This window comes from Balaenoptera acutorostrata, chromosome 3 (assembly GCF_949987535.1).
Source record: "Balaenoptera acutorostrata chromosome 3, mBalAcu1.1, whole genome shotgun sequence".
Classification (NCBI taxonomy): Eukaryota; Metazoa; Chordata; class Mammalia; order Artiodactyla; family Balaenopteridae; genus Balaenoptera; species Balaenoptera acutorostrata.
In genome coordinates this window covers 147,662,797-147,685,823 of record NC_080066.1, presented here as the reverse complement: position 1 = coordinate 147,685,823, position 23,027 = coordinate 147,662,797, and the positions used below count along the sequence as shown (strand labels likewise).

The 23,027-nt window shown below is 50.8% G+C and overlaps 1 protein-coding gene across 1 annotated transcript in view; it reads right to left on the bottom strand.

The window, feature by feature from the left end:
- Positions 1-201: 201 nt before the first annotated feature.
- RAD51B (RAD51 paralog B) overlaps positions 202-23,027 on the bottom strand; it is a 752,909-nt gene continuing 730,083 nt past the window's right edge. Inside the window, exon 11 of the mRNA XM_057544527.1 lies at positions 202-303. Coding sequence (XP_057400510.1) covers positions 278-303 — 26 coding nt within the window. The 3' untranslated portion in view covers positions 202-277. The remainder of the gene's footprint in view (positions 304-23,027) is intronic.

Genomic DNA, 23,027 nt, shown 5'->3' with positions numbered 1-23,027 from the left:
TAGGCCCTTAGGCGCTGAGGTTCCAGCAGGTCCCGCTTTCTCAGCTCCTGGGATCTGCACCCACCCCCTCCCCAAACTGTGAGGCCCATTGTGCAGCCGGTGAATGTCCCCTGCACACCCCCAGCCAAGGAACTCTGCTAGGACAGGCTGTCGGCACTTCCTGCCTTGGGAGGACCAGCCAGCAGCATGGCCGGACGCCCGGCTTGCAGGTTGTTCTGCTCAGTTGGATTCTCTTTCTCTCCCTGGTGAGCTTCAGCTTGTGGTTGTTTGCTCTTCATCAGCAGTTCGGGGAACCAGTGGTGTCTGGGGAGGAAAGAGGAGGGAAAGGAACTCCAGATGCTGTGCTGGTGCCTAGCCGGGCCCTGGGACCTCCCAGTCGGCCTACTCGGGCCTGTGTGGCCTCCACGGGCACACGCCCATGGCCAACCCTCAGACCCTCAGCCCTTGTCAGACAGCCCATGTGATCCTTTCCAGGCCCTTGGGACCACCGAGCTCATACCACCCCTGGCAGAAACCGCCGTGGGCTCCTTCCCTCCAAATCAGAACCAACCTTTCTTTATTCCCTCCACTAAGCCCTGGGATTTCTTTGCCTTTCAGCCCAGCTCTTCCTCCCTGTGGAGCTCTTTGCAGGAAAGGGGCGGGAGGTTGGGGGCTGGCCTTCCTTTGGCCTAGCCTCCCTGGGTGACCTATGGCCAATCCTGTGTCGCCAGCCTCGCTCTTTCTCCCCAGAGCCACAAGGGACAGCCTCTGGCCCATCCCGGGGTGTCCTCCCCTGTGTCCGTCTGTCCGTTGTCCTCGTGTTCCTTGTCCCTTCCCTGCGCCCCCTGGTTATGTGTCCACAGGAGGGGAGGAAAGCTCAAAAGGATTTCTGCAGAGACCCTGGGCAGAAGATAAATGGAATTTGCAATAAATCCAGGAGCAAAGTTGTAACTTGACTTAAAAACAAACAAAAGGGCCAGAACTGCACTTAAGCTCAGCAGAAGCTCATCTCTCAGTATAAACAGAAAAGGGCAGACGTGGGCTGCAGAGCCTCGCTCAGGCCTGGGACAGCGAGGGAGGGGTCTGGAGCGGCGGTTCGCCCACTTCCTCTGGAAGCGACGGGCTGTGGGGAAAGGTCTCTGCGGCCTCGTTAAAGGAGAGAGAAGATGCAGGCACTGCTCTTGTTTGCTAGTCGTTTTTCCATGCCTTACCATTTTGAAGAGACACTCTCAGGATTGGGCAGGAAGGTCGTTCAGGGGAAATGTTTTCTTAGCCTGTTACCGAGGCCCGGGGCTGGGCAGATAGAAGCTTGGACCCGCTGAGAGCAAAGTGAAGCGTGGGCGTGAGCTCCCAGGCCTCAGCTTGTCCTGGGACGGGAACATCGGGGAGCTTGCCTGGACCTCTCAGCTGGCTCAGAGGGCCCGGTGGCACCCCACTGGTCTTCCTTCCCTCGGGCAGTGGCCTGCTCAGCATGACCCTGGAGGGGTCTCTCTTGCTGGAGCCTCCATGCCTCGTCTAGAAGTGTTAGGCTATAATTACCACAATTACAGCACCTTGCCTTTATGTAGAATTTTTTTTTTAATTAATTAATTAATTTTTGGCTGCGTTGGGTCTTCCTTGCTGCGTGCGGGCTTTCTCTAGTTGCGGCGAGCGGGGGCTACTCTTTGTTGCGGTGCACGGGCTTCTCATTGCGGTGGCTTCTCTTGTTGCGGAACACGGGCTCTAGGTGTGTGGGCTTCCGTAGTTGTGGCGCACGGGCTCAGTACTTGTGGCTTGCGGGCTCTAGAGCGCAGGCTCAGTAGTTGTGGCGCACGGGCTTCGTTGCTCCGTGGCATGTGGGATCTTCCCGGACCAGGGATTGAACCCATGTCCCCTGCATTGGCAGGCGATTCTTAACCACTGCGCCACCAGGGAAGTCCACTGACATATAATTTTAAAGTGCTTCCACACACACCCTCTCACGTGAGGTAGAACAGATAGCATCAGCATTTTATGGGCGGGAAAACTGACACAGAGAGGAAAAGAGATCTATCCAAGGTGACAGAGCAAGTCAGCAGTTGACATAGGTGAGTGCAGTGGAAAAGGTGGGTCCTGAGGTATAGTTCCCATTCAGTTAATAACAAACTGTGTGATCTGGGGTGAGTGCCTTAATCTCTCTGGGGCACAGGCTTTCCTCTGTAAGATGCAATTCCTTCCAAAGTTTAAACAGATCGGCTGCTGTTCCCTCTAACTCTGTGGCCGGGCTTTTCAAAGTCAGGAAACACAAGGGCAACTAACAATGTGTCAAGGAGTATAAACATGGTGCATCTTTCTGGAGCCTCCTTTCTACACTTGGATATTTCTGGAGGGGAAAAACAAAGCAATTTACAAAAAACTTGTAAAACAAGATGGCTGTACTCTAGAAGAGGATGCAAAATTCAAACTTTAAAACAGGAAATATCAAGGAAATTTTGTCCCTGCTGTCTGTTTTGGTTCCACCCCCTCCCCCGCAAAGTATGTACATATTTGCACTCTCCTGCTGCCTGGGAACGGGGTGGGAGAGTTTTCTAATGGGTATTCGGGCCCCCGCCAGGCAGTGAGCTGCAGAAACCCATACTGCTGGTGAATGCGGGGAGGGGGCTGCATTCCCTTTGCTAAGGAGAGAGCTGTTCGCATCCAAGGCTTCACATTAGAATCACCTGGTGAGCTTTTGAAAAATACCGAGGCCAGGTCCCAGCTCGACCCAGTGAGCCAGAATCCTGGGTGTGTGTTTAGTGCCCCATGAGTCTGAAGAGCTTCCTGGGTGTTTCTAATATGCAGTGTGAGCTGGGCGCACTGCCTTACAGTTCAGACTTGGGAGTACAGGAGACGCAGAGGGCCCATGTCCAAGGAGGGGAAACAGTGTCAGGCAGCTTCCTCCCCTCTACCTCCCAACTGCTGCTTAGACTAGGTGAGACTGAGTTCCAGAAGCCCACACCCCCAGCTAAAGGAAAGGGCAGTGAGGTTGTGGGGTCAGGGGGAGGTGAAGAACAAGACAGAACTTTGCCGAGGGGGTAGGAAGGCTGTTCTGGGTTGGATAGTGTCCCCCTAAAATTCACATCATTCCTGGAATCTCAGAACATGAACTTATTTGGAAATAGAGTCATTGTGGATGTAATTAGTTAAGATGAGGCCGTACTGGAGTAGGCTGAACCCCTCATACAACATGACTGCTGTCCTTGTAACAAGAGGAAAGAGACACACAGGGAAAATGCCACGTGAAGATGGAGGCAGAGATTGGGGTGAGGATGTAGCTATAGACCAAGAAATGCTAGAGACTGTGGGCAACCGTCAGAAGCTGGGAGAGGGGCCTGGAACAGATCCTCCCTCAGAGCCTCCAGAAGGAGACAACCTTGCGATACCTTGTTTTCAGACTTCTAGCTTCCAGAACTGTGCGAAAATAAATGGCTGCTGTTTTAAGCCAAGCTTTACCAAGTTTGTGATACTGTTAAAGCAGCCCTAGGAAACGAGGGCAGAGCCTGATGGTAGTAAATCCTTGCTATGGACGCTGCTCCTGAGACACTTGTGACAGGGACGAGGCCTCTGCCCCAGCCAGCCTGGGGGCACGTGGGGAGCTGCCCGGTGTGGCCAGCTCCATGCCACGGATTCTGTGAGGAGGGAAGGGGACACACGGCAGCGGGTGCATTCCACCGACAAGCTGAGGGGACAGAGTAAGATGCGACCTGTCCAAAGTGTCACTCTGTGAAGGTAAAATGAGAACAAAGGAGCCAATCCCGTCATTCACTCACTCACTCACTACTTATTAATGGAGCCCTACTGTGTGCTGGGCTCTGGGAACCCAAAGGTACAGAGCCCAGAGCCAGCCCTGCCCTGCCGTCAGGGAGCTTGAACCCGAGTGAGGAGGTTGGGTCCTAAGAGTTCCTCCAGCTCTGACATTTGGTGACTAAAAGGGAGCAAAGAGGGCAGCCTGTCTGGGGGCCATCGTGCTGCCCCTGGGGCATTTTGGGGGCCACTGCTGTCTCTCTGCCTGGACAGGGCCCAGGAAGGGCTGCAGGGGGTGTGCGCCTGTTAGGATGTGGAGCTGGGCTCTGCTTTCCTCTGCAGGCCTTACTGCAGGGTCGAAGTGGTCCAGGACAAACTGCCTTCACTGGCGGGATGCTGTAGGCGGTGAGACGGGCCTCAGCGGCCACCACTAATTGTACAAAACTGAAAAATCTCAAGAACATTTTCAGCCCATTTGCACTTATCAAATATCACACTGGAAACTCCAGCAATTTGTGCAGGCTCCTGTCCAGAATGAGGGGGATTTCACACACTTGGCCTGGTGCAGGGGGAGTTTCTTGGAATGGCAGCCTCGGAGCGGCCCTGGCCTCCCAGTCTGGGTCACCCGCCTTCGCACACTAGCCTAGCTGCTCCCCGTACACCTGGTCCCACGTCCAAGGCTGCTCTCAGACTCTCCAGCCACAAGGAGTCTGCGTTCCTCGGGCTCTCCGGTTTCCCCTTCCCATCTTTGGGAGTCCCTCGCAGCCAGGGATTCTGGCAGTCTAAGAAATACAAAGTTCAGGGCCTGAGGCTGTGGATATTTTTTTGAAGCTCCAGTTCATTTGGGCTAGAGGTGAACGCTTCCCTCCCGAGACCCCAGCAGGCGGGGCCTGAAGCAAAGTTCAAGGAACAGTCGCTTCCCCCACGGTTGGGTGGTGCTACCCTGGCAAGACTCGGCCTGACAACACGCTGATAGGCGACCGGCAGGCCTGGAGGAGAGGCCCGAGGCGAGACGTGGGTACCTGGGTTCCCTGTTCTGTCCCGACAACAGTTTCACAGCAGCCATAATCTTTAACTCCCCGAAGGCTTTTATTAAAAGTTCCATGTTACCTGACACTTGAACATAATCAAAACAGAACAACCGTTAGCAGTTCACTTTACCTTTTATGACCTCATGGATTTTTACAAGGACGTCCCAGAACGCTTTCTTTTCAAAGGCTAAGTAGATATGCTGAGGGCCCCCAGAAAGTACCGAGAGCAGGACCCCGATCTCCTCATACTCATAAAGGAAAAGATGAAAGAAAAAACAGGTCCTGTTTCTTACGGTTATAAAAGTAACACATGGTCACGGAGGACACGTTGGAAGACACAGAAAAGAATAAAAAATCAAATAGAAGCCACTCACAATTCCACCCCTAGAGACCACGGTCAATGTTCTGGGGTATATATCCCCTTCCTGAGTATGAAAATACCTCTTAACATCTGCACCTTAAAAATAAAAGTGGAAACAGACTGGTACGGCAATTCACAATTTCATAACGAGGCCCTAAAATCGCAGGTAAATTTGATATAGAGATCAGTAAAAAGGAATCAAATTAATTAATCCACAAGTAATTGAGGGCCTGCTTTGTCTAAAGTACTGTGGGGATTAGAGACATCTGCTGCACGGGCCTGGCCTTGAGAAGGTGGAGGAGAAGACAAGTGACACGTAGAGTGGCTTTTGATATTTGGATCCTCAGCTCCTGGCAAAGCACACTATAGAGCTCTCACAATGGTTTGCTGCCTTGAGCTGAGGGGTGCCCATCACCAAGGCTATTCGTTATTCATTTACTCAACAAGAATTTACCTTGTATCTGCTATGAGTCAGGGGTGAAGGTGTTTAGGTTTTAGAGCAGGGGACCATTGTGATGAGAGTGACGTTTAAGAGATCTATATGTGCGCTGGCTTACCAGGTGGGTGGTGTGATGGTTAATTGTGTGTGTCAACTTGGCTAGGCCATGGTACCCAGATATTTGGTGAAACAGCAGTTTACATGTTTCTGTGAAGGTAATTTTTAGGTGAGATTAACTTTTCAATCAGTAGACTTTGAACAGAGCAGATGACCACCCATGATGTGGGTGGGCCTCGTCCAATCAGTTGAAGGCGTTAAGACAAAAGACTGAGGTTCCCTGAGGAAGAGGGAATTCTGCCTCCAGACTGCCTTCTGACTCACGCTGCAGCATCAACTCTTCCCTGTGTCTCCTGCCTGCTGGCCTGCCCTGCAGATTTCAGACTTGCCAGCCCCCATACTTGTATGACCCAATTCCATGTATATAGAGAGAGAGAAAGAGAGAGAAATAGGTATATATAACCATATAATAGGATATTATATATCCTATTTGTTCTGTTTCTCTGGAGAGCCTGACTAATACAGATGGGAATGGAGAAAGTCAGCAATAGGGGGACCAGTTCAGTCTGTCAGGATGCTGGGAATGCAGCAAAAATGGATATGTGTGTATACACATTTGTGCCTTTGTGTGTGTCATTATGTGCATGCCTACTGGGTGTGTGTGTGTCTGTGTGTGTGCCTCTGTGCATGTCCATATGTGTATGTCTGTGTCTATAACTGAGTATCTATGTGTTTGTGTATGTCTATACAAGTGTGTGTGTGTCTGTGTATTTTGCCTGAAGGTCTGTGCGGGCCTGTGTGTGTACCTGCATCTCTTTGTATGTTTGTGTGCCTCTGTGTGTGGCTATCTATGCAAGTATCTATGTATCTGTGTCTGTTGGGGGGATGTCTGCCATGGTATCCTAGAAAGGGACCTCTGTTGCTAGACTTTCAGTTGGTTCAGACAGCTTTTTGGGAGCAAGAGTGCAAGCTGGGTCTGGGAACCAGGCAGGAAGGTGGACAAGCATGTCCCGTGGTGCATGGAGCAGAAAACAGGAAGGTGGCAGGAGACTTAGGTGGGTTTGGGAACAGAATAGCCAGAGGCCAAGGTGGTGTAGAGACCAGTTCAGGGACATACACATCACACCTGCCTAGAGTCTGGAGGTTCCACCGGCCAGGGACAGGTTTTTGCAAGGACCAAGCAGGTTGGGACAACGAGGGCCTGCACTGAGGGTTGGCATTGGAGAGGGAGATCTGGAGGCTGGGCCCCCACAGGAATGGTGACAAGAAATAGGGCAATTAGGGTAGGAATTGGCTTGGGGACGATGATGACTTCAGTTTAGACTGGTTGGGTTTGAGGATACCGCAGAATAAGATTTTCAAGGGTGAGGAGGGGGTAGTGACCAGTATCATGCTCCAGAAAGGGCAAGGAAAATAAAGAATGAGAAAAAGCCATTGGGCTTGACAATTTGGTAGCCTTGGTAACCTCAGTGGAGGGGACAGAGGCTGGTGTACGGGAAGGAGGCAGTGGGTAGGCAGGATTGGTGGATAACATCTGTTGGACCCTACTATGATATGGAAATGAAAAACACCAGGATAATAAGAAGAGTGGATAGCAAAGTTGAGTGATGGGAGCCTGGTGCATATTTGAATAAAGAATGAAACTCAGTCATCAAGATATTCACCCCTGATCCCGTTAAGTACTTCCTCTGAGAGTTGGCAAACTGATATCCTTTAATCATTCCTTGTATTTATAAAGGCCTTTCTCCAAAGAACTCCAAGTGCTCAATAAACATTAATTAATTCACTCTCGCAGCCTCCTTTAGGGGAAAATTGGTGGTAGTTATCATCATTATATTTATAGGCCACAGACACTGTGGCCAAGATGAGAAAAATGCTGCCAACCAGGGTCACAAAGCTAGTCGGGGTGGGAGGTGCTGTATCTGGCTCCACCCCTTCCGCTGTTAGGCCATTCTTAAATCACCCACATCTTGCCAGGCCCCCCAAGTTGCTGGTGAAACTTGGCTATGAGACCAACTACAGAGTCTGATGCTTCAGGGGGTGACTGCAGGATAATCCCAGAGGGATTCTAAGGGCCAGCCGGCTGTGGGGCTCAGGAATGGATCTTTTGTTTGCTCAGTCCTGGACCACATGGGCATCTAGGCAGCTTTCTCTGCTGAGTCCTTAAGGGTCCCGAGCAAATGCTGAATCTAGGAAAAAACAAAATTGCCAAACTCAAGAAAGCATGCAGTTGTTCCACTTGTTTTTTGTGCGTTCCCTCACACAAGAAATTCTCTAGTGCCCTGAAGTAGGGCAATAGCCCCAATCCTTATGCTTTGGGCTGTGCAAGATCCAACCATTTGCTCAAAAGCAAAATGATCTCTAAATGAAAAGAATAATCAAGGACAGCCCACTGAGAGGGTGATTTGGTCACTTCCGGTGGTGAGTTTCGGTTTTATTGGGCCAAGAAAGGAAGAGATTCCTGAAGATCACAATGGTGGAAGTGGTCTGCAAAGCCCCCAGCTGCAGCCCCGGAGTGTGCAGACGTGGGGACCATTACCTTAAAGTCATGCTGTACTTCCGGGATTGGGCCTGCCTATGCCCGACAAGCGCTGGGACCTAGCGATACTCAGGCTCTTACCTATTGAGGATTGGCTCTTGTGGGACCAGCTAAGTGGTTCACATTCCCAGTCCAGTGTTTATGCCACTTGGGTGGACCTGGGAAATTCAAGGGGCCACCGGCTTGTTGGTCCAAAGCCAGGGTTTTATTAAGCCCTCAATCTCCTGTGATTCCACCAGGGGCCTGATCCCGGGGAGACTAGCCAAAGTGAGAAGTATTCCAAAGAGCATTCGATCGGCTTCTTTTGAGTCTTTACCTTAACCCATTGTTTGTGGAGGCCTTGCTCGTTAGTGGGAATAATTCCTTCAAAGTCACAGAAAACTGGAGGACCAGCCCTGCACAGGATCAGCTTAACTATGGTGCCTACTACAGCATGTAGTACAGCAGCATGTTTCTGCAGCATGCCATGGAACATGAATATTCACGAGGAAAGAGAGGCTAGATTAGCATAATAACACTTTCATTTTGAGGTTTCCGTTGAAGAATCCTCGGTGATTGATCAGAAATTACCAAAAACATGTCTTGTTCAGGAAATGGAATGATCAGTGTTGACTATTTGAATTGGGAGACCCAGAAGGCCCAGCCAGCCTGCAAGGCAGAGGCCTGGGACCCACAGCCAAGGCCTCATCTCTGGAGGACCAGCAGACCCCTGGGAAGGAAGAAGGTGATGTGAAGGGCTTCTGAATGGAGGAAGGACCTGGGACTTTCAGTCTTCTTTTTCTTGTCCCCATCCCTCTTTCACAGCCACGGAACAGAGAAATTCCAGCTTCTTACAATAAGGGTGAAGTGGGCCAACAGCAGAATGGGCAATCATGGTGCAGACTTACCCCATGGTCTAGGTGGCCAAGGGTGAGAATAACATTTCCATGGAGCTGACTGATAAAGGTCATGGGTGCAGGTTGAACATCGGGGGTAAGGGTGGGCTGAGGCAGGTTGTGGGAAGAGAACTGTGAAGTCGTGTCTTTCTCGGACTTTTTTTTTTTTCATTTGAAGAGAGTAAAGGGTGAGTCCTTGGGTCTTGGAGTCAGAAGGCCTGAGTTTGCACCCTGGAAGATGCCCTTTGGAAAGCTGGTCCCACTGCCTTTGGGAGCCTACAAGCCCCATGGTTCTTCTAGCAACACTGAGGCCAGTGGGCTTCCCAAAGGGGGCAGAGCCACATTTCTGCCTCGTGGCATCTCCTTTCTGCTGCAGCTGGGGAAATTATGAAATGAATTATGATATATAATGTTAGAACAGTCTGGCAGCTAGTAAGTTCTAGGTATTAGTCCCATCACCATCATCATCCTCAGCCTGGCGTTTTGGTTGGATATGGAGATTTGCCCGCACTGCCACGGCTCCTGGCAGCCTCCCTGTGTTCACAGAGTGTGGGAATGCGGCACTGGCCGGCATCCGAGGGTCAGCGCTACAGCGGGTCACAGAGCGACAGAGGGAGCGGCCAGCTCAGATAGCACGCTGGAGATGAAAGCCGCCGTGTTTGCCTTTCCAAAGTGCCGCTGTGTTCCTCAAGGCCTGCAGCTTCCTCTGCCCTGCTGGGGTTTTTTTCTTCCAAGTTCCTCTCAGTGATATCTTAAGAGGCAAACTTCCAGCACTAACAGGAGGTCTTTTGTTCTCCTTTTCTCTAAGTGGACTTTAACCCAGTTACGACAGATGAGTCACTGTAAAAACAAACAAATAATAATACTCCATTTTCCTCAAGGCTCTTCCATGCCTGCTGACAGCAAAGGGGGAACCTGACACTGCACTGGGCCTGTGGGGCTTCTCCCCGCCCTGACCTTCTGGAGGCACAGCCCAGGAGAACCTTCCAGAACACTCTGGAGCCCAGCACTGTGGAACTGTTCAGTGGGGCTCTGGCTTGTTTAGAATTTTGTCTGATTTGGGGTGGCCCAGGGGCTCCGAGGAATTCTGGTCTCAGCATGATCCTGGCTGGGGTTTACACTCCAAGATCCACCACAAACTAAATTCTGTACTTACTTCCCGTCACACTTTAGTTTCATTATATGTGATATTTTTATATGTGTTAGACACTCAATGATTTTTATCAGGAAGGACTTTGCAATAGAGTATCTTCTGCTCTATTAAAAGACTCCAGGGCATGCTCAGTACACAAGTGCAGCCTACGTTCATTCAATAAAAGTTCACTAGGCACTCAGGTAGGCACTGGGGTTACAGAGATGGTGCCCTCAGGGAGACAGATGTGTAAATAGAAGAATTCGGTGACTTCTGATACAGGTAAAAAGGCTGAGGTGCCAAGGGTGGGGTATGGTAATAAAGGAGATGACCATTCGATCTGGGAATGTTGAGAAAATCTTCTTAGAGGAGGTGGCATTTGAACCGAGTCTTGAGCCCTGAGTGCATGTTCATCAGATGCTTGGGTGAGAAGGTTACAGGCAGAGGGAGGGAGGAGCAGAACCAAAGGACTGAGACCCATGGCAAGTTTGGACCCACCCTTGGGCAAGCCCTTTCTAATCTTTGTCCAGGCATATTTGCCTACATGCTTAAGTAGAGCTGGACTCTCATTTTCCTGAGAAGGAACCGTCCCTGGATGAATAGGCCGCTGGCTTCAGGACTCTGGTCTGAGATGTCTTCTGGCTGCACTAAACATGAAGGCTTGCTTTGGGTCACCAGCCCCCTGGGCGGGCTCACTGCCGAAGAGTGGCCATGGCTCCTGATGGGTGGAGGTGTATATGTTCTCCAGAAGGCTGTCATCCACTGTCACAGCCACTGCATCCTGACTCCCTGGAGCTCAGATGCATAGTGAAACACACACATGTCTGCAATGAAAACATCACTTCAACTGCCTGGAAAACTCCTGCTCATTGTCAACGCCAACTTACAAGTCTCTTTTACTGTGAAGGGCCCCAGAAGCCGTGGGTAGAATGAGCAGCCCTTGTCTTTGTGCTCTGGGGCTTGTTCTTACGTTGTTTTAGGCTCTAACTATAATCTATTGTAGTTTCTCAGTTTCCCTGAATGCCCTCTTCCCGGGCTGTGAGCTCCTAGAGGGGACCGTTAAGTAGTGTACAATATTTGGTTCATGTACATACAAGGTGTTCAATAGATGTTTGTTAAACAGACACAGGAATGAATGAAGAGGTTTGAGTCGGTCTGTTTTGCATGGTCTGACAGTGAGCTCAACTGAAAGCTTCACCTTCATCAGCTTTGATAATAAGATAGTAGGGTCTCAGGATTTCCTACCAATAGCACTGTTTTGTGCACAAGTAGATCTCTCTTCCCCAGAAGCTACTTGCACTGGAGAATTTAGATTTAAAATCAGCAGGAGCCCGCTACGGCACTCTAGGGCAAAGGGGACCCTCGTCTATTTTTTCAAGCTGACTTCCTTGCTTTTGCAAATCCCAGGAACCGAAACAGTGAAGATCCTCTGTTTAATCTGTTGGGTTTGTGCCCCCTAAAACACAGTACTTCATATTTCTGTGTCAGTCATCTGAAAAGTGAACATCTCCCTATTTTGCGATCTGGCAAGGATAGGATAGCCTTCCTTCCATCAGGGTCGATCTAGGTCTATCTCCTTTTATTTATTTATATATATATTTGAGGATTCTTATCAAGGGCCAAGGTGGTGGAAGCCTTATTCTACAGGGAAAGTGCTCCTCAGCTGGCCCTTCCTTCAGCGGTCTCTATCTATTCTGCCATCTCTAGGTGTCCCCAGGCAATCAAGAGCAGATGACATGAAATGATTTCAGTGGTGGGGCTGAGAGGGTGTGGACACAGCCGGGCCTAGCCTCAGCTTATTTCTCTGCTTTGGGAGAACTCAGGCCCCTGCCTCAGACTTCGTCTCTTGGGGTTGGATTATAGTTTTCAAAGAATGAATAAAAAATTCCAGGAACAACCTCGGTCTCAATGACAGTAGCTGGTTAATTACTTCTGAGAAAATGGAAACCTTGGTCTCCTGATGTGTGCAATGACAGGCACAAGAGGAATTTTCCAATACAATAGGGGAATGAAATTTCCAAGGACAGGCTGACTGAGAAAAGCCACCATCTGACTCTGCCCCAGTCGGGTAATGTGGGACCCCCCGGGGTGGCGGAGTCGGCGGCGGGAATAGCGGCCGGGGAGGGCAGCAGTGTCCCCGTTACTGTAAGATCTGCCGTCCACAGGAATGGTGCCTTCAGGACAGCAGGAGTACTTGTAGTGCCGGTTCCTGTGGTGAGGAGGGAGATAGTCTAGGCCATTTTGCTTAGGACGGAGGTGGTGATGAGGAGCAGCTAAAAGCTAGGTGGGGTCTCTAAAACCTGTGGCAGAAACGGTGTGCACTAATGTCTGTCTCTGTTCGGACTTTCCCTCGGTCCCACTGTTCTCTCCTATGAACTCATTTCTTACCCCCTGCGTCCGCTCTCTGGGCCCTCCCTCCTTCACGAGAGACCCTGTCCTAGGAACTAGACACAGCAAGCAGGACTGTCTTAGCCCCTCAGTTTTGTTCTCTCCAATTCCCCTCATCATCCTTCCATAAAAGAAGCAGGGCCGTGGCTCTCCCCGCTCCTTCCCATCTCACTGGGACAGCAGGTTTTCAAAACTCCAAGGGACAGGATGCTGTAAAAAGGCCCTGGGGAAGGGATGAATCATGCTTATGTTTGAAAACCCACGGAGCAGCTGTTGAGGGTTATAATTGTCCTCTGTGAGCCCCTTTATACATATTAAAGATCCCTTGGAGAAGCTCGGCCCTGATTAGAAAAAAAAAATGATTTGGATACAATTAATTCCCAGTGTCAGGTGGAAATGAAATCTTTCCAAAGCTGTTACTGTCAGTGACTAACTCACCTTGGTGCTGTTGTTTAGCACCAAGCACTCGGCCTCCTGCTCCATCAGTATCTGTTGTGGGAAGGGCTGTGGGATTTGAATCTCCAAAATAAAATGGAGAATAGACATGGGATAAGAAACAGGAAACACATCTGTTGATTCCTCAGATAATCATTTTTTTTAAATATAAATTTTTTCCTGATTTTGGAATAATATGTATTCATGGGGGAAAATCTGAAGGATAGAGACAAATCCAAGAAAGAAAATAAAAGTCACGCCAAATCTTAATACCCAGAAACAGCACTATTAACGTTTTTATACGTATTCTTCCAGTTAAAAAATGTAAAAAATATATTTTTTCTTGCAAAACTGCTACATTCTATGCATATTGCCTTATAATCCGCTTTTCCCTTTAATGATATGTTGTGAACACTTTCCCGTGAGATTAAGCCTTCTTCTAGCCCGTAATTCTAATGACTGCCTAGTCTTCCATCATACAGATGTTCATTCAACTAATACCCTGTGGGTGAACATTTAGGTTGTGGCTATTTTTTTTTTTTTTTTTTTTTTTTTGCTATTGTAGATAACAATTCGTACATACTGGGGAGACTAACTCAGGCTGCTTCATTGTCCTGGTCATAAGTCACTTAGTCCTTCCTCAGAAGCTATTGGTCATTTGTGGGCCAGATAAACTCTATCACAGTTGACTTTCCAACCCTTGCTCAGAACACAAAGACAAACAATCTACTCAAGCTTGAGCAGCCCTGAAAGTTCTCTCAGTCCCACAGGAACACCTACCAATGTAAAAAGATAGCTGTGCTCAACTTATTTCCTCACAGATGCGTTCTTTCAGACAAAACGGGGTCCCTTAACTGGTTCCCCTTTGACTTGGTCATCTTTTCGACAGGGGAGGCAAGGTTACTCTAATAGCTGTGGAAGCTTGTAATTAGCAAGGGTAAAGCAGTAAAGGCAGCTGGGAGCATGCCTTCTGGTCTGGACCATCCATCATTTGGAATCATCTTCCATGTTTCATATTTTCAGTGTCGCTGTTCTGCTCCATTAGAGTAGATAATTGTGAGGGGAATAGCACAAAGGCCCAGGGCTCCCCTCATGCCAAGTAGTTTACACTGTGCTTGGCTTGGCCAGAGGAGAGCACTGAGCAAACTCCCAGTCGAGAATCTGGGGCAAAATCTAGGTCATTGGTTCCCAGTTCAGCTCAACTTCAAGAAACCCAAGCTGCCACGTTGGGGGGCGGGTGCCTTAGACACCTCCAGTTTCCATATCGCTGGCACTTTAGCCCAGAGGAAGCCAGAAGGGAAATGTGCTCTGAGGTGGAAGGGCAGGTGCTTCAGGACTGGGAAGCTGGGCCTCGGTGGGGCAGATCAGTGGTCATCTCCCATGCCATCGCCCCCTTTTCATCCTAGTGGCCCCATGTATCTTCAGCAGCCTTTGGATGATAAGGTCAAGAAGGAAGAAATTCTCATTTCAAGGCAAAGTCTAAGACCCTCTTGCTATCCGCTGAGGCCCCGAGGCTTCCGGAAGAGGCCAGTAGAGGAAGACTTCATGGAAGAGAATGAGTTCAAGGGGAATGTCATGGGAATGCATATGATGGTTAAACCGTGCAAAGAAGTAAGAGAAATTAAAAGTAGGTGGGGAAGAACACTAACTCACTCTCAGTTTAATGGGATTTCTGGGAGAGGAGATTGTAGTCTCTGATGCATATGAAAAGTCCTGGAGTCAGCTCTCTAAAGAGAGTGGGGCTGGGGAGCTGGGCCAATCACAAGATTCCCCTTAGGCAACATGTTTGTCCCACCTCCAAAAGGCCGTCTTTGGTTCTCAGCTGCTCTACTGTGTCGCCAGACGCCCCTGCCCAGTCTGACAGTCCCACGTCCATAAATAAAGCACCCCAGTGAGTCTTTCTTTTCCCAAGCTGCTGAGGGGTCTTCTGGGGGTTGGAAAGGATTCTTTCTGGGCCGTTCGAGCCCTGGCTGATGAGCTCAGCTGTCTCCTCTTCTAGGAAAGCAGGCAGGGCTTCTAGGAAAGATTCACTGAAACAGGACATGGCTGCCTTCCACCACCTTCCCCGGTTAGCCCCGTCTTTCTTCCAAGGCAGAGACTGAGGTTGGGGAAGTTTATAGAGAGGATGCTGGGAATATATCAATAGTCCTGTCCTGGGTGATTGAGAAACTGTGCAAAGGCAGCGGGAATCTCTCTTCGTGCCCATAATTGGATAACAGTGGTGACACTATAAATGCCAGCCCAGAGAAACGCCCCACTTCCATCCAGCCCAGCTGCTAGGCGCCTGCATCTTGGCCTCTGGTAATTGAGAAGGAAGAGCCCAATGCCTGTTTGCCAACCTGTTACACTAAGGATGTGAATTCCCTCTCTGTCCCATCAGATTTCATCTCTCCCTCTCTTTGAAGCCTACAGGAACAGTTTCTAATTGGTTCCTTCTACAGTTTTGTTCTCTCTGCCGCTGGGACAACTTGGCCCCCTATCTGGAGCCTCAGCCTGCCTCAGCCTCAAGGATCCAAAGTGATCACAGGCTGATGAGAGCTTGAGAGCCAACCACGGGCCAGGCCCTGTTCTAAGGGCGTCTCATGTATTAGTTCATTGAGTTCTCACAACTCTATGAGGTGGGCACTGTTATTAACCCCATTTTCCAGATGAGAATAGTGAGGCCCAGAGAGGCTCATTAACTTGCCCAAGGTCACACAGCTGAAGAGTAGAAGAGTGAGGATTTGAACATGGCAGCTTGGCTCTGGAGTCCTGCTCTTTAAGGCCCCACCGCAGGCAGAATAAAATGGCTCTGGTTCTATCTGTCCTGCTGCTGGTCCAGATCTGACCTTGGACCTCAGTCTGACAGCGGGATTCTGTCTTGCTCCTGTGCTTGGGTCCCTGCTTTGGAGACCTCCAGGTGTGCTCAGCTCTCTAGGATACCTTAGGATGCCCTATTTTTACCATCCCCCATTTCAAGTTCTGGAATTCCACCCTGAGCCCAATCTGCTGGTCCCGGCCATGGACCTTGCTGATACCCAGAGGATAAGATCAATGTCTTATTCAACTCTGGTGCAGTGCCTAACACACAAAAGGTGTTCAATTTACATTTGCAGAAACAAATCAATGTCAAAATGCTCTGTGCCTCAGTTTCCCCATCTGTACAGTGAGATAATAGCAAACAGAGTTTTGTGGCAATGAATTAAGTGAATCTATATAAAGCACTTGGAACAGTATCTGGCACATGGCGAGTACACTGTAAATGTAGGCAATTATTATTATCAGTGTAGATATTGTCACTACTGTATACAGGTGGACGAGCATCCTAGTGAAGACTTTGGGCTCTGGGTCAGAAGCCAGGATTATCATCCGGGTTCTGCCGCTTCTCAGATCCGTGACCGTTGACAATTGACCTAACTTTTCAATGTTTGTTTTCCCATTTGAAAAATTACATAATAATACTTGTACCCCATAGGTACCTCACAGGATTAAATGGCATAAATTTATGCTAAGTGCCTGGCACTTAGCATGTATTTAGAGAAAGATCTCCCTGAATGATAGCCAAAAAATTATTAGTATTACTATGGTGATTATTTGAAAACTGGGATGCATATGTTTACAGGATTTGGGGCCACTCAGTCCTCTCCTTGTGACAGAGACCTCCCTTTGATATTCCAGAAAGACCTGCTTGCTCCTCTCTCCCTGCGCTTGAATGCCTCCCCCCCCCCCCCCCCACACACACTGCACCTCTGCCTTCACATTTATGGTGAAATTAAGGCCTGGGGTTTTTGCTGTTCCCCTATCAGCCCATGAAATCAGAGCTTCCTGAGGCAGGGAAGGGGTTTAGTTCTTGAAGTCCTGGAAAGCATCCATTTCCTCACTCCTGGTACGGAGGGGACACGACATCACACCCATCTGGAAAGAAGGGCTTGGTCAGGTCCCTCAGGGAAGGGGACCTTAAGAGAACAGGGAGGGTGGGCTTCCATTTGACCATCTGAAAGTCACCTGTCGTCTGCATCTGTGCCTGGCTCTACACAGCTCTAGTTTCCCAGATTCCATTCCTCCAGTGGGATCCACTAGTGACAGGAGAAAAGGGAGGTGACAGGAGGGCTGTGTTGGGCATCTGGCTGGCCAATCAGCTCCACTTCCCCGGGGCTCAGGATTACAAGCCCAGTGACTGTTTGGGATCCCTAAAGATCTCCCTGGGCAGAGCCAGAGCCTCACTTGGTAGCAGGAACCCAGCGCTCCTTAGCAACGAGGGTAGAGATGCTATTGCAGATACTTGTTGTGGGGACCCTGGGGAGCAGCAGAAATGAAACAAGCAGCTCCCATCTCCCCCACTCACCTCCCCACCCCTCACATACACACCGAGGGGCAAACGCTCAGGGAAGGACAGCCAGACCAACAGGGCTGTTGATGTTGAATTGATTTTAACCACCAGCAAGATCTCTGGTTATGATATTACCATATAGTTGTTTCTGGAGAAGTGTCCACATTGGAGGGGAATTCTGGAGGGACTTACGAATGGAAAAGCCAAGGAAACAGCTCCCCTCTTCCTCTTTATCGGTGAATGTGTGACAAGTGAAGCAAACGGAAGGGGGCATCCTCAAGAGTCTGCTAGTAGCTCATGGTGGCCGTTCAGCATGCCCAGCTCAGCGGAACCGGTCTGGGGGACCATCCATCCCTTGCCCCTGCTTCCCAGGCTTCCTCCAGCCTCCATTTCCCACAGGTCTCACGTGTGTCACCCTGTTATTGGAGCCCAAGCTCATTCCACTGTGTCTGACTTCTTGGAGCAGCCTCCCTTAATCCACTGTGGAAAGGGTGTCATGACTAAGCCTCCAAAACACAAACAAACAAGAACCAGGGCTTTAACTTGCTTCAATAGGACGGAGAGAAGAGAAGGATGACGGGTGTGATGTACATGGTAACGCAATCACAGTGGGGAGAGGAGGGGACGGTGGCTGCCCAGCCCTTCTCAGGTGGGACAGTCACTGAGTGAGGACTTATGGGGCTGAGCTCAGCCGCCCACCACCATCCCTCTGGCAAGGCCCCTCATGGTGAGGGCGCCGAAGATGGGACATCCTGATGACTCCCCCACCACCACGCTCAGCAAAAGATGGTTCACCAGAGTCTGCAGTTGTTGACGGTGAGCTCAGCTCTAAACAGCCCCTGAGTGTCTATCACCAGACACTCAGGTAGAAAGGCTGCAGGGACATGGAGGAATTAAGGCGGGGTTGGACCTCTTAGACAATGGGCAACCCAGGTAAGGCAGCAGGTGGTGTCAACATACGGCACTCCAGGTAGATCTGTCTATACCCGCGGTGGGAGCCCGGAAGAGGAATCCAGCTCCACTCCTCAGTCTTGGGAGGCAATTAAGGGCTCTGAGCTCCAGGGGCCTTCAAGTGGCCTTCAGTGGAAGACTTGGAAGTCTTTCTTTGCTCTGGGAACCAGATTCTGAGACAGGTGACCCCAAGCCCTGCAGGGCAGGTGAGCGGGAACACCCCGCCATGGCAGCAAGCCGGGTGGAATTACAAGTATTGATGTGAGGAGTGGCCAGACCGGTTGCAAGCTTGTCACCTACCCATGGAAAACTGGCTCCATCATTTAACAGCTGTCACCTTGGCCCCTGGGCAGACCGGCTGCCTGGGCGGCGTGATGAGATACGGGGTCACTGTCATCTCAGCCCTCCCACCATCAGGCGGCAAAACCTTCCCAGACTCACGGAGCCTGACAGACACGAGGCCGTCCATGTCTTGCTGGAAGGACGGGCCAGAGCCCGAGGCTAGCACGAACCTTCAGAAGCAGCCTCGGGGAGGACACACTAATCAGCTGCGCCGGGGTGACCGTGCGGGGACAAGCAGGGCGTGAATGTGAGGTGCGGCTGGAGGCAGGGAGGGAGGCTCTGAATTGGGGCTCAGTCTGAAGCGAAAATAAATGCCAGTGCAACGTGGACAAAGACGCACCATGAGCGCGGCTCCGCCTGCATATGGAGCGCGTGCGTGGGCGTGCGCGTGCGTGCGTGTGTGTCACTTGAAGGACCAAGGAAAAAGGGAAAAAATGAAAAAAAAAAAATAGTCTTTTCTATCCCTGTAACCGTGAGAAAGTAAATGAAGTCCAAATTGCGTTCAGGGCTGCTGGGACAGAGGAAGAGAAGCAAGGATGGAAAAAACAGGCCATAAAGATGCCAGGGCTGCTTAAGCAGAAACATCTGTGGAAGTCATAAGACTCGGGGCCTGGTCAGGCTTCTAACAAACCCAGGAAGAGGAGAGTCTGTGCTGGATCAGGACGAGCCTCGTCCGCCCCGTGCAGGGCCCCTGGGACCAGCACGCGCACAGACGAGATACCTTCTCAAGGGCTCAGCTCCGGCCCTTGAGAGGCCGGGAGGCCCAGGTTGGGAGGGGTCTGCGGCAGTCACGGGGGCAGGGCCGTGCCAGCAGTTTTGAGCATGTATTCATTTCAAGCTTTAAACTCACTGGGGTCGTCTGGTGAGCCACAAGTCTCAACTTCTGTGGTGAAAGAAAGAAATCTGAAGGTGGGGGAGGGGAGGGTCAGTTGCTGACCTGCGTGGGAGCCGGGAGGATGGGCTTGCTGTTTGCAAATGCAGGCCACTCTCTTATTTGTGATTTTTTGGCTGAGGCCAACTGTCCAAGGCCCACCTCTTCCAACAACCACAAGAATAGCAGCTAACATGTATTGACCATATCCCTCTCTGGACCATGTTCCTTATCAGTATCACCTCATTTAATCCGCCAGCAATCCCATCATCCCCAGAATGGGTAGAGACTTGTCTGGCATCTTCAGAGAGTTTCTTCAGGCTTAATATTATCATCCCAGGAGGAAACTGAGGCTTAGCAAGATTCAGTGACTCACCTAGGTCATCAGCCAGCACATTCCAGGGAACACCCAGGGGCTGTCCTTCTCTTTTCTCCCCAGAACTAATTTGAAAAGCAACTTCAGCACCGTTGGGGAAGCAGCTCTGCAAAATGAGCCCGGCATTCAGGGAGACCTCGAGGTCCCAGCAGGCCCCATTATATTAGCCCGGGAAAGTGGAGGGAACTATAGCTACAGAATCACCAACACAGGACACGGGGGAGTAGGTTAGTACCCTCTACCCCCTCAACCACAACAGAATCCTATCGTCTCGCAAGGAAACGCAGAGATGGTAAAAGAAATGAAATCCAGACACTGTATTACCTGCTTGTGGGAAATGGTCAAAGCGCTGTTTATAAGGCTCCGTTACCAAAGTCAGAGGCTGTGTCTCCTCTTCCTAGAAGCCCCGCCTCTCAGCCTGGCCCTGCCTGTCCACATCCTCCAGCTCCTTCACCCACAGCATCCACCCTACCACAAGGGCACTCACCATCCTGATTTCACTTATGGGGAAACTGGAGATGAAACACTACGACCCTTGGCTTCAGGGTTCATGATCAGAGTTCTATAAGTCCCTCTCCCGCCTCCCCCAGAAAACGCAAAAGTGAAATAATAGCAAGACGGCTGGCTGAAGCCCCATCTTCTGGGTAGCTGGCTTGCGGAAGCCAAGGATATTACTGTTCTCTGAGCAAGCAATTTTATGCTGCTAACATTTACTAGGATTGGAGCCTACTGGTGCCAGGTCCCTGGTCACGTCAACCCTTTATGATAGACAACACCACTTCTGCTTTAAAGGGAGGAAACTGAAGCTCAGAGAGAGGGCTTCACTTACCTAAGGTCACACAGCTACTGAGTGACAGAGCTGGAATTAGAATCCACGAGGTCAGAGATGAAAGCACCCCTATGCTCTTTCCTATGTGCCAGTGTGTCTCAGACTCGAACGTGCCTCCGATCCCCTGGCCATCTTGTTAAAACGTATTCTCTGATTCAGCAGAGGCCTAAGATTCTGCCTCTGTAACCAGCTCTGGGTGATGGCCCGGCTGCAGGCCCCCGGACCACACTTTGAGGAACGAGGATCTCCATCCCAACTGCCATCCTTAACCCACGCTTATCTGTGCCATTGGGGTGGGTACGTCTCTGCCTCTTTATTACAGCTTTGCCACCAGAGTGAACTGGAAAACCACCTATGCAAGCCAGTCAGCTACGCTTAATTATTGTTAATCATTTCACTCCTCCCTGCTCCTGGGCTGACTGCTAAAAAACCGAACGTCAGCCTTGGGTGAGAAAGACCGACAGGGTCTGCTTGAGAGAGGCACAGAGTGGATGGTGGTGGAGACCAGTGGCCCCCCGGGGCCGAGATAAGACTTTGATACGATTCTGTATCTCAGGGGGAATCTATGTGATGAAATCTCCCCCGGTTGGTCTCCCACGAGCTGACAGGAATTTCCTGCTCAGAGCAGCAGAGGAACTTGGGGTTTGCTCCTCCAGGGCCAATCTCGGTGGGAAAAAGAACACAAGCGAGAAGGCAGGAGCAGCTTTTGTCTGAGCCACATGCCTTGGGTTCCTGGTTCTGCTCCATCTGTAGCCGGGGAGGGCCTTCTCTGGCTTTTTAGTTGCAGCCTCCAGGGATGGCTCTGAGTACAGATCTTTCAAGAGGGCTGGGGTGACCTGCATTCCATGGAAAGGAGGGGCTGGGAAAGGCTGGGGCTCAGGTCTGCCCAGGAGCACAAAGACAGGCTAGAAAGACAACCCAGAAAACCCAGTCCCTGCAGTCTGTCCGCTGACAGCTCTCCTTTCAACAGACATTAACCGAGGGCCGCCTGCACATGGGTGTTATGCTGACACTGGCGCGTGGCAGAGACCAGGGTTCCCTGGCTGTGGCCCTACAGAACCCACAGCTAGAGGGAGATGATTTTTAAGTAGATAAGCCAAGTTCCATGGAGTAAACGCTGAGAAGTGTCTGTGATGCTGGGGTTACAGGCTCTGGGGGCACATTCCCTCCCCGGCTGTGCCGATCACCCAGCCCGGCTCTCTCCTCTCCAAGGTGAAACCGTCACCTCTTCGGGTGGACTCGCCCACTCTCACACTGCCTTGCAAACACGGGTCTCCCGTTCTTCTCTGGCCAGCCTCCCTGACACCACCCTTTTAGAACCCACTGGACACCTTGGTGAAAACCAGAGACACACGTGGGCTCGTGCTCCCATGGGCATCTGGAACTCATCGGCACAATGACTGGCGAGGTCGTTCCTTGGGAAGTCTGCAACTGCTTGCCTTGGTCAAGAATAAAAGTGTATGTGTGGAGGGGAAAGGTCGAGTCAGACAGGGAGGAGACAAGAGTCAAGGCTGGGTGTGCAAAACGGAAGACGAACAGGAACTGGGGTGCTGCTGTAGCCTGGTTACCCCAAACTCGTTACCACCAGCCTCCAACTGGCCCCGGGGCCCATCGCCGCCCTGGGAACAGGACGATCGTGGCTCTGTCTCTCCACACCAGCCTGAGAGAGTTGGACTACAGTCTCCCCATAATTAACTTCTCTTTTGCAGGCTTGGAGGTGCAGGCTGAGGGGAGGGGGTTTGGAGGAAGGCTGATTGCAGCAGATTCACTATTAAAGGAAAGGCGTAATGCACTGAGGATGCTTTGCAGGGAGTGAGGGGATCTGCAGCAGATGAGCCATTGTCTTGGAGACGCTAATGAAAAGCAGGCCTCGCAGAGGTCCCAGAACCCCCGTGGGCTGAGTTATCTCCCCCTTCTGCAGCTCCCCTCGCCTCCTTACCAACAGCCTCAGATCAAACTCCCCGAATATTTATAAAATCTCTACCAGAAACAGAGAAAGTCAGCCACCCAGCCAGGCGTCTGCCCACGTCCTTCCGGAGCTGCTCGGGTGACACTCTCCAACGACGTGGCTCATTATTCTATTTTTCCTCCTTGTAGTGTGCAGGGCAACCAGAGCGGGAGGGAGAAAAGAAATATGTTTGCTCTGCCCTATTCTGGCTGGGTTTGAATGGGGGAGTTGACTTGGAGTTTAGGAGCCTTATTTTGGGCAGGTCACCCTGTCCCTAGCACTCCCTGCTCTTCTGCCCCCAGTCTGCTTTTCCCTTGATCCCACCCTGTGTTAAAGCTGGGCCCCTCCACCCGGTGCCTCGTTAGCTGCCTACTCAGCCCCCTTCCCCCTGGGGCCCGCCAGCCTCCTGCCTGGGAAAGTCAGA